This window comes from Adiantum capillus-veneris, chromosome 13 (genome assembly GCF_014529385.1).
Source record: "Adiantum capillus-veneris isolate H3 chromosome 13, ASM1452938v2, whole genome shotgun sequence".
Classification (NCBI taxonomy): domain Eukaryota; kingdom Viridiplantae; phylum Streptophyta; class Polypodiopsida; order Polypodiales; family Pteridaceae; genus Adiantum; species Adiantum capillus-veneris.
In genome coordinates this window covers 114,385,076-114,396,693 of record NC_140943.1, presented here as the reverse complement: position 1 = coordinate 114,396,693, position 11,618 = coordinate 114,385,076, and the positions used below count along the sequence as shown (strand labels likewise).

General features: G+C 42.6%; 1 protein-coding gene across 1 annotated transcript; it reads right to left on the bottom strand.

The window, feature by feature from the left end:
• Nucleotides 1-2,066: 2,066 nt before the first annotated feature.
• LOC147444686 (uncharacterized) lies at nt 2,067-2,784 on the bottom strand. The gene is made up of 2 exons (XM_086527225.1): nt 2,607-2,784; nt 2,067-2,507 (listed from the first exon to the last, which is right to left on the bottom strand). Exons 1-2 carry the CDS (start codon nt 2,743-2,745, stop codon nt 2,275-2,277), a joined length of 372 nt encoding a protein of 123 aa, XP_086383351.1. The 5' UTR covers nt 2,746-2,784; the 3' UTR covers nt 2,067-2,274.
• Between the last annotated feature and the right edge of the window lie 8,834 nt (nt 2,785-11,618).

Below are 11,618 nucleotides of genomic sequence, written 5' to 3'. Positions count from 1 at the left end.
GCCTAGCCTTTAAGCTTAATGCTCATGCTTAGAAGGCTAATACTAATCACATATAATTAGTGTAATCCTTTTAATTAATTTAATCTTCATTATGTTGTCAATCATGTTTCTTTACTTTCCTTCATTGTTTTGAAGTGTTGATCTTTTTTAATCTAACTCTTACTTATACTAAGCTACTATGATTAATGGAGTCCTTGCTTAACTCTCTCGATTAAGTGAAATGAGCGTACTCGTGATTGAGAGATTAGAGTTGTCTTCTAATGGTGTGCTTGTGTGTATAGGTTTAAAAAACCTTGAGCTTAATTTGATTATGTGTGACTTGATTTGAACACCATGATTGGCATGGTTGGGATGGCCGACTTGAATACGATTTTGTGTGCTTAATCGTCAATGCATGTAATTAGAGTTATGCTTGAGAGACTCCAAAATTAGTGTGTTTCACTTCGTTGCTTGAGGTCCATAAGCGGAGGCACTCCCATGCGATTTACCATATGGTAACCTACGAGTGAAAGGGAGGGGGTTTTACAAGGGAGAAGTGCATTTTACAAAGATTGTTCCCATAGACAGGGGTAAAAAAGGGCTACAGGAGCATTTTACATAGAATGTTGCCATAGATAGGGGTAAAAAAGGGCTACAGGGACATTTCACTATCATCCTCCCCCCCCCGAAGCACACTAGAGGAGGCTTTAAGGGTTCTGTTCATTTCACTTTATCAGCACATTGCACATTATCCACATCCTCAATCCAAGCATGGAAGTCGAATCTCCTTGATCGATTGGTTACTCGCACTAGCTTTAAAGAGCGAGAAACCAAGGCTATAGCCAAACCTTTTCAGACAAAAATTGAATGTCCAGTTCAAGCCCAATGGTGACAAAGCACCAGTTCATTGTCAAGCTTCAAAGAGACCTCAAGCTTGGCACGTGCGCGCACACACACAACGCACACACACCCATACAATGGCATAATACATTGTTTCTGCGGTTCCAGGACGAAGGAGAGTTCCTTCCCATACATCCGCACAAATAAGTCACAACTCAAAGGCCTATTCTGACATCCTCCTGACTTTCCTCGGCTCATATCCATTATTGGTTCTTCTCCATCCAGTCTCTATCCACACTCAAGGCCGTGAAGACTCATGACAGTCAGCTACTGTCTTCAAATAGCAACCGGCAACAACCCATCCAAGCAGGCCAGTACCTCACCTACAATAAGGTTGGTGTCCACACTGGCTTTAGTAGAAAGAAATTTGGGTCTTCTCCAACAATAGTGCCACTCTTTACTTTTTATTTGAGATCCTCCTTGAATTTAGGCTAAACAGGTAGCCTCAGATTGACTTCTTCCAGACCATGCAGCCCCAGCCTTGAGCATCAAGCCGCTGAACGAGCCTGTAAATGATTAGGTCATGTGTCCAGAACTACAGCTCTGACCTATGTCTATCTAGTTAAACAGAGATTACAAAACTAGACACAGGTTTCAATAATAGACAGAGACCTCTGTTAGCATCAACAATGTCCTTTCAAGATCCCTATCCATACCTTTATATCCCCCCGCCCCACCCTTCCCCCCTTTCCAAAACCATCTCAACATACACACAATCCAACCCGGCCCAATGAATGGTCTGACCTAAGCAATGCATGTACTGCCAGGCACTTCCACCCTTTGGTAAGAAGGATTCAAAAAAGACACTCAATTGGCCATTGTCCGCAAGAATTTAGAGGTGAATGGCATTAACTATTCTTGACATAATCAAGTTGCAAAATTCTAGCTAGCCCTTGATCACACACAATAAGCCGACGACCATCAATTAACCACAAATCTGTTCATATGAGCCCACAAGAGTAGAATCGCTCCTAAGAAAGGTGTTCTCATCATATTCACGTTGCCTCATACTCAAACTCCGAAGCTGGCTCTTTGAATGGCGGACAGCCCATTAGACAAGACATAGATAGCTGAACTTCAGCCTGTGAAGCTTCTTGCTGTCAAATATTATACTTTGAATATGTTTTGCAATTGCAAATAATGAAATCAACAGCTTGCCGCCCAGTTCAAACATACTCTACAAACGATTGAAGAAAAACATTTGAGCAATAAAGCATCCAAATCAAGGGCTTCTACACAAAAACAAATTTGTGCGACACTCTTCTGACGAATACAGGATGTCATCCGACACTCTTGCTGAGCTGCTTAAAACAAGTAAGAACCTGTTGTTACTTGAATTGCTTCATGATGTGCAACAAAGTGCTAAATCGACTTCATACACATGGCTGGCGATGATCAGAACTTGTTAAGGTTAATGCCATTCTCCTTAGCAACTTGTTGCAGCCCCTTCTTATCAATGGTCTTGAGAGCCTTTGTGCTGATGCGCATCCTCACAAAACGTTTGCCCTGCTCCCACCATAACCTCTTGTACTGCAGATTGACTTGTTGCAGCTTCTTGGTCCTATGGTTTGAGTGAGAAACCTTGTACCCATTATTCCTTCTCTTACCAGTCATGTCGCACACCCTGCCTGCAAGTAAAAAGATTCTCTCTCTCTCTCTCTCTCTCTCTCTCTCTCTCTCTCTCTCTCTCTCAGACACACACGCACGCACGGCACACAGACACCTACTTGCAAGAGGGCGGACGACAAGAGGCCGTACTGCTACACATACTCTCTGAGGCGGCGGGAGCTGAAGGGAGAGGGCAGGTGAGACGAAGGAAGAGCAACGAAAAGAGAGCGACGAACGCATCGACACGCTGCCCGCCATTGCCACACTTCCAGAACCAAAAATGTAGCCTTATCTCATATATTTTGTGGGTGAAGAACGACCAAGGTTCAACTCCAAGAAGAAAGATGGAAGCATTAAGGGTAGGGAATGGTCTGCCACTCACCACTCCTCGTAATCATTGCGACTGCATGGCGATCGACAGGGAGCCGGGCCTTGCTGGGAGTACTGATTAAGAGGGATTGATCATTGATGGACCATTCATGGCCGTCAAGTGTCAGGGGGCCCGTAAATAGTAATATACACATGCACGTGCATGCCAGGTCCAAGGTATAGGACAGTCAGAGCTGCACAGATCAGGACATCAATGACAATCTCTTTCCGTGTGCTGATGTGTTGCGTATTGAAGTACCGACCTGGTTCTATCCCTTCTGGCTACATTGACTTGTCAATGTTTGGTGACATTGAGCTGTCTTTGGGGCGTCTAGTGTTGGGGCATTAGTTTTTTATTATGTCCGCTAATGTGGCAACAATCCAATTGTTGTAGGGGCCGATTCCAGGGTAGAAGGTGTGTTGAATGAATGTTCAAGATCAGCAACCGTGCGACCTTGATGGTCCACTGAATCTAAAACCAAGATTGGGAGATTTACATTACATACAGGGGTTTGGGAGAACTAAGCAGAATTAAGGGTGAGTAGGAAGTGAGGAAACTTAGTGTATAGGGAAGAACACAAAATAATAATCAATGTGCAATCAGCCCTAATTTCCATTTTGGGTCTTCCAAAGTTCCATTAAACTCGTGGATTAGTATAACTGCATAGGAATTCCTACATCATTGAGAGAGCGGTACAAATTCCTCCACCTCAAGGAGGACTTCCTCTGTTTTCTCTTTTTGGTTGTTGTCTTCCATGAGATCAAGTTCCCCTACCTTGTGGTCCTTCACTACAACCTCAGATTGGGAAGCAGCCATCTTTGAACTCCTAAGCACTTTGAAAAGATTCTCGTACTGAATTGGAGACTCAATTTTTCTGGAGAGTTCTCTTTGTTTTGCTCACTAGCCCATGCTTGTGATTTAAAGCACTTACAAGATATGTTGTGAGAAAGTCAACGCCCTTGATATTTTGTGGGCCATCCATCCCCTCAAGATCCGTGAAAATTCATGCCCGCTATCAATCCCATTCTCAAGCTTCATTAAATACCTCGTGTGATTTAGTATTGCGGATAGGCCTTTGAGCATGTCATAATTTGTGGGAGCTCCCATGCCTTGTGTTGTTAGGATTTGAAGGGCTCCCATAGTCTCTTTACTACTTGAGGGTAAAGAGATTATGATTATGTATGTATCTTCTCTTGGTGTTATGTTACTTTTTCACTGGCTTGGCGGGCAAGGGGTGTGCAGTGGCATGGCTATCTTCTTGGTGGCAACCCCAAGTCAGCCTTAGTTTCCTTCCATTGTTAATGGTCATAGGGTGGTGCCCTTTATCAACTGACGTATTTGATGGTATGTGGTTGGGATTTTGTTTGATACCATGGCTCACGTTGAGCATGGCTTTCTATGTAACTTTTTTTTGGTTTTTAATACATTTATCACTCACATTTTGTGAGTTTAGACCAAAAAAGGATTTGAAGGGCTCTTATTCTCTCAATAGATATACAATGAAAGGGAGTAACCTTCCCTATGGAAGGTCATTTTTGCATATTGACTTTCGAATGATAAAATATCACAAAAATTACACTCTAATATTTTTGTAACTTAGTGACATCTTTGGTGAAGAATATACCAAGGCAACATGTTTGGTGCACAATATAAGGACATTTTTTATATATGCCATAGTGTAGCTCAAAACATTCTTCACTAGAGTCATGGAAAAATGTGAAGACTAGAAGAGACATACTCATTAACTCTTTTTCAATGCTACAACATGTATCTGTTTTTTGAATTAGATGGGCATCTTGATGTATCTCCATCCCATTGATAGGTACTCTATTTTATTCCCCGATGGACAATTTTTAAACGCATTCATTTAATGACAAACTCATGAAAATTTTGACCTTCATATGACGGCGAAAATAAATGGCTTACTTCTTGGCTTAACTATATGTTTGCATTTCATACAATGTCCATGAGTTCACTTCAGTGGAGAGGAAACTCTTTATGCATCTCCTTTCTTTTGTGCCCCTTCCATTTGCAAACACACTATGTTATAAACATCCATTGAGAAATTTTCCTTTTCATAATTATGTCACTCCTTTGGTGGCTATAATAGGTAATGTGGCCTCTTCTCTAAAAGAGGAAAAATATTCATTGGGATTAAGATCAAGGAGAAGATTTTCATACTCATTGCCTTCTTGATTCCATTCATCTTTTGGTTTTCTATGTCACCTTTTAGACCTTGCCCTTTTGTTCACTTTTGAGAAAGTTTTGTTTCCTCACTGCTTAGATTTTATTGTTTTTTCTTAGTTGTAGAAAGAGATACCTCTTCTTAGTTGAATTTATGAAGAAAATACTTGTGACACACTTGCCTTCCCCTTTTTGAGGCAATGCTTTATGGATGGGCTTGACATGCTTGCATCCTCATTGTTTGTGGCTATAAAGATCTCGATATAAATTTTATTTCTCCCTCCTTAGAATCATAAGAGGCTTATCCTTCTTGAGGATTCCTATAATGCAATCGTGATTATTTTCTTTTGGTGGAAAAATGCACTTTCCTATGTGCGATGATACAACGGCACTCCGTGAGTTCTACCAGGGTCACTTCACCACATTCAAACCCATGACTTGGGTCACACAGGACGAATGTTCAACCAAAACCAAGCTAGCTCCTTTGGACATAACACCCTCGTAGCTTAATATTAGAGAAGGCTTTAATTCTAACAAGGGATCACTGACACTCGATTGCATGCTATTGTCGATGATCTTTTGAGTGTAGCAAGCAACGTTATTTAAGGACCTTATCACTTGGTAACATCCCTGTTATACAAATGAGGGGTGTGGTTAGCACCAATCTAGCCTTATGACCTTTAGCCTTGAGGCGAGCATTGATTTGAAACATCGACCTTACTACAAAAAGAAAAAACACTTTTACTTCTTCCTTAGCTTCAACCAGCAATGTTGACGACTTTCAAGTACGTCTTTTCGACCCTTCTTTCTTTTCAGTGATTAGAAGTAGTCATAGTTTGTATCAAGAAAGATTTAAGTTTTAGCTAAGTTAAATTTGAAGAATTTGTATGTTTTTGGTGATGGTCCTATTCGTTGGGCTTCTTTCAAGAATCTCTAAGTTAGTATTCATTACCCAAGTTCTTCCATAAAAGCTCTCGATCATCTGAGACATTTGAGGAAAAAACATTTTATGGTAGATCGTCCTTCAAGTCCGGTTTATACCTCTCAAGTTATTTATGTAATTTTTTGTAGTCATGATAGTTCTGTAATGTATGTTGGCCAAATATTTCGAACAACTTTTGTCCGTTTTCAAGAACACGTAAGAGAAGCGAGAAAAGTAGCACCTCACGTGAAAGTGTGAAACCCTTGTATGCGGTAAAAGCAAAACATGGATGTGAGTATTTCTGTTGTTTTCCTATTGAGCATATATAGGGTAATTTTAGAAACTCTAAAGAGTTTTATAAGTGAGCGTGGCCTCAAGAGTTGTTTTGGATGAGAACTTTGCATACCTTTTTCCCTAAAGGTTTCAACTTGGAAGGAAGGTCTTCTCTACTTAAAAATAAGACAATTTACCACAAGAAACCTATGCTTTGACAAAGGTATCCCAAACCCTAGTTAGTTCTTCCTTCAAGTTAGTCTAAAAGAGCTTGGATTCAAAAGGTTCTTGTATAGATCTACCTTCTTCTATTCCTCAAATCAATCTAGTTTTCTTGCACAACACTAATTCGTATGGAGTACAAGGTCTCCCTAGGGCTTCAATCTTTAGATTTGAGAGTGACGATCCTTTTAACCATAGAGTTTTGCATATAGAGATTACAAACGGAGGTTGATTTACCTCTAGAGTCTTGGAGTTGGGTTCTTTTTCTTATAAAATGTTTGAGAGGTATAATATAAGGATCCTATTTAAGCTCTTGTACTCTCATGAAGATTTGGAGATAAGAAAATCTAACTTCGAGTACTGTTAGGTAAATTTCTGAAGTCGAAGTGTTCTAGTCTGAAAAATCCCTTGGTTAAAAAAATTATTTTGTTGATAACTATCTTTACCTCCCTTGACTAGACAAGGTTGGATTAAGCTCTTTTTTGAGATATCAAGAAGTTTTGAACGCTCTTCCTTCTTGTGTGAGAATTTTTTGGAACCGCCCTGTCTTGTAGCTTTCAAATATGTGAAAACTATAGCACGAAAAGCTCCCAAGTATAGTGACATCGGATGTAATCTTAAAAAGCAAGAAAGGCTATCAATCTCAGGAATTGATTTCCCTTGCAATAAAGCTGCCTTTTCTTCTTACGTAAATGGAGCTTTTGGGTCATGTAGTTACAGCCGATTGTGAAGGGGATCGGGGAGCACCACAGACGGAGAGTGAGAGAGAGAAGGAGACACACGATGCACAAATATGGGTGGGGAGACTCAAAGAGTGAGCAGCCCCCTATACACTTATGCTATGTATAAGGTATACAAGTCAGTGGGCGCCCAGACTCTGGGCGGCCGGGCAAGGCACAGACGCCTATATCCCAACAACCTCCCACTTAAAGGCGACTGTTCCTTTAAGCAAGGAAACCTAGTCTAAAGACTACAAAAGGTGAGAGAAAACCGCTCTCAACCGATGCCCACTGGCTCGCTGTGATCGTGTGCATCCGGTTGTCCTGCTCCCGTATAAGTCCATACACCACCAGACGTACCGCACACGTACTGCAAGTATGTACGCAATACCTGCATATCTCCCTCGCGCACTATGCCATCATCAGTCAACAAACGACTGACAACCCCAACTGCAAATGCTCCCACTACAGCTGCGATATCCGGTCTCAAGATCAGCATCTCATACATGAGACCACCGAATGTCGATGCAATGCTAGCGGGCCCTGCTAGCTCTACGGAGCATGCATCAACATATATATCCCTGGCAATAGGCATCTCTGACTGACAAGGCGTGTCAGCCACATGCATCTCCTGACTGTCCGCAAAAGACGCATCAACCTGTCGTGCAACCTCAGAGCAAACCAGTTGCTCTAGGTGTTTGCTGGAAGACATATCCTGCACAACTATATTCCCATGCTCACTGTCGAGCATAGAAAGGAATGACTGCATAATCGTTGACATCTCAGCCTCCTCTGCAATCATCCACTGCAAACATGACCACTCAATCTGTTGTGACTCACTAGAGCTCTCATGCTCTAACTCCGTATGCATAGACTCTTGCACAACATCCTCCTGTCGTGACTCACTAGAGCAAGACCGCTCTACCTGTCTATCCTACATAGAAGTATCTCGCACAACTGACTCTCTGCTTTGCTCAGTCACTAGCAAAGCATGCATGTCTGACTCTGTCACCTCTCTGTGTGACTGCTCAAGTCGTGCCCCAACTATGTGCACAACGAGCTCACTACTCTGCACTCCATGCAAAGCATCCTGCAACCCACAAGCAAAAGAGACTCGCCTGCTCTCTCACTCTCTACCTGGCTGCGTGATCACAGAGACAGCCACTCCTGGCACCTCTCGCAATCACTAGCGAACCCAAATGCATCACAAAATCTCGCTCTTGTAGCAAAATCTGACATCCACAATCTCTAAGCTGACCAATCGAGATCAAACTCACTGTCAAATCTGGTACATAGCGCACATGTCGTAACAAGTAAGATGCACCACTCGGTAATGACAGTCTCACATCTCCTGCACCTGCTATCGCATGCACCGATCTATCGGTCAAACGTACACTGCCAAGCATCCCGCTAGAATAGCTACAAAACCATGCACGATGCGGCGTACATGAAACATAGCATCTGCGTCTAGCAACCACTGCGAAGGGAGTGCACTATCCACATGTATAGCATCTCGTGCATAGCTCGAGGTAAAAGTGACATCCCCATCACTAGTATACTCCGACACTACATGTGCCTCAACTGTCAAAGCAACTGAGTCCATGGCATCACTACAGACATCTTTGAGACTACCATGTCTCCTACGATGTCGCATACGACAAAAACAGCGCCGTCTAACGTGTCCAGAATGACCACAATACCAACATGTCACCTGTCGGCGTGCTCGTGAATGTACATGTCTCACACGAGTCCATGATGACTCAGATCTATCATACATTTCATGTAATCTACGCCAAAGTGCTCTCGAAGTAGTCTCATACATAACAAGAGCATATACATATTCCGCAAGGTGCAAAGAGAGTGCAGATAGTGCCATCTCCTCTAGCTCCTGCCACTGATCGTCAGACATGTTTGAAGGTCTACCTGCATCACCACTCAATGGTCGATGCAACCCTCGTTGTGTCAATGCGTCAAGTATACACTCTCTCCATGCCGCAAAGTCTGACCCATCAAACATGCGCATCTGTGAGAGGTCACAATCTGATTGATCACCTGTCTCTGCCATGAGCACAAGTAGCAATCTAGATAACAAAACCACCTCACCAACAACACCTGGAAACTGTCTACAAATATGGCCAGAAACACAATGTAAAACCTGTGAGACACACTCCAAAATAGAGCTCCCGCAATGTCAACCAAATCAACCCTAAACTGGCTCGAATCGCATCAAACAAAAGTCTGCAAATATGACTGCAAATCAGCCCCAAAACAGCCCCAAAATTCAGCTCTTAAACAACTGCATAAACAAGTCACAAATGTGTCCCAGATCAGCCTACAACTGAGCCATACATGGACACCTGCAAAGAGGAAACAATGGCTGAAAATTCAACGGCCAAATAAGCCCTCAAACCTGCCTGTAAACTTGTAAACCTGTAGCTGAAACCTGCTGAAAAACCTCAAGCCGTTAGTGCTCGAATCCGGCTACCTAGCTCGTAGCCACACAAGCATACATCACAACATTCACTCCTGTGAGTGTGCCAAGATAACTGTACGCCTGTCAAACCCGTGAGCTAATCACCAAGCCCACAATGTGCGGTATCGATGCATACTGTCAAACCCGTGAGCTAATCACCAAGCCCACAATGTGCGGTATCAATGCATACACACGTACAAATCTCCCACCTGCAAAGAACACCGCACGCAAATGCTGCGTGCAACCCGCAATCTCTACCTAGATCGCATAAATGATACGCATAAAACTCCTGGGAAAATTTCTCCAGAGTTTCGTCAGTAAAACGGCCACAAAACCAGTAACCAAACTGACTGCACGCTCAAAACTATGAGCAACCAAAGCGCATCAAACCGCACTCCAAATGCATGCACCAATCTCCACACTTTGCATACATCATTGCAAACACCTGCAAATCTAGTACACAAATATCTGCTCTACCTGTGACTGCCAAAAAACATGCTCGAGACATACATTGCCGAGCTCAAAATGCAATCACATTAGTCTCCCTGAGCATCAAACCACATAAGGCATACATTGTATCCTCCCACCTGTGAGGAAACTTGCAGCAAATATCACTCTCACATCTGAGAGCAAACCATGTGTGGAATCCTCGACACACAATAAACAACTGCTGCTGCAAAAAATTCAGCGTTCAGAATTTTAAAATTCTGATACGACGAGCGCGTCCGAAGCGTGCCAAAACCCCAAGGTAGACTCCTGGATCACATGTATCCGAGTCCGGGTGTGAAAGCTATGCCAAAAAACCTCCGTTTCGACCCAAAAACGCAGCATAAACTGCCAAAAGAGGGCTGAAAAATGCAGCTCCTCAACCGTAGCTCGAATGAAGTTTTTGATGGCTCGAATGTCTTCGAAAAGGGGGAAAACGCCAAGACACCTGGTGGAAACACTCTTAGAAAGCTGAATTTGCCGATGCCGAAGTCGAAACCCTGTTTGCACTCTTGCAAGTGCGCGCGCGCGGACGCGATTTCGTGAATGAAGCTGGCTCTTCGCTGTCGTCGTGACTGTGCACACACGCGCTCTCTCCGCACCTACGCTCTGATACCAATTGAAGGGGATCGAGGAGCACCACAGATGGAGAGTGAGAGAGAGAAGGAGACACACGATGCACAGATATGGGTGGGGAGACTCAAAGAGTGAGCAGCCCCCTATACATTTATGCTATGTATAAGGTATACAAGTCAGTGGGCGCCCAGACTCTGGGCGGCCGGGCAAGGCACAGACGCCTATACCCCAACAGATTGTTCTATTCTACCTTCTGATTTCTAGACCTTTTCTCTAGAAGTACTAAATATAGGCTCCCTTCCTCATATGACTCTTGCCTTCTCAAATCCATAGGGAAAGGAATTTCTAGTTTCATAGTAAAGTTTGAGGAGTCTTTAGGTGTTTTTACGCATTGGAAGTCTATAGTCCTTAAGAAAGCTTCTTTGAAATTAACATCTTTCTCTAGGAATGTTCCTTCAAGAAGGAATAGCTTATCTTCTTCTGTTCACTATGCTCTTAGAAAGTTTCATCGTGATTTTGTAATCTCTTATGTAGATAAGTGTGCTAATAACTTTGTTGTTACATGCAAAAAGTTTAATTTAGAATGCTTGTTAGGTGAAGTAAACTCTCAAACTTACAATGATTGTGATTTTTCAATGCAAGAGGTTATCTAGGTTATCTTGAAACATTAAGACTTTTGTAAGTCTTTTAATTTCAAGTGCCAACATAAATTACCATTTTTGTATACCATTTGGAAGCTCTACAAAAATCCTATAAAATCTAGATTTATAGCTGCTTCTTGTAACACCTCTCTGACCGAGGTTTCCAAATGGCTTGGTTATTGTTTCAAAGCCATTTTATCTCGCGTAAATAAACCGTGAAAAAATTTGCTCAAGGAAGCGGTCGTACCTACCAATGCAAGTTGTA

Bases quoted from the DNA above. Each gene is read 5' to 3' on its own strand.
- LOC147444686 (XM_086527225.1), bottom strand. From the start codon at position 2,745: ATGGCGGGCAGCGTGTCGATGCGTTCGTCGCTCTCTTTTCGTTGCTCT. The intron at 2,508-2,606 runs GTAGGTGTCTGT...TTTTACTTGCAG, and splicing joins TGTCGTCCGCCCTCTTGCAA to GCAGGGTGTGCGACATGACT.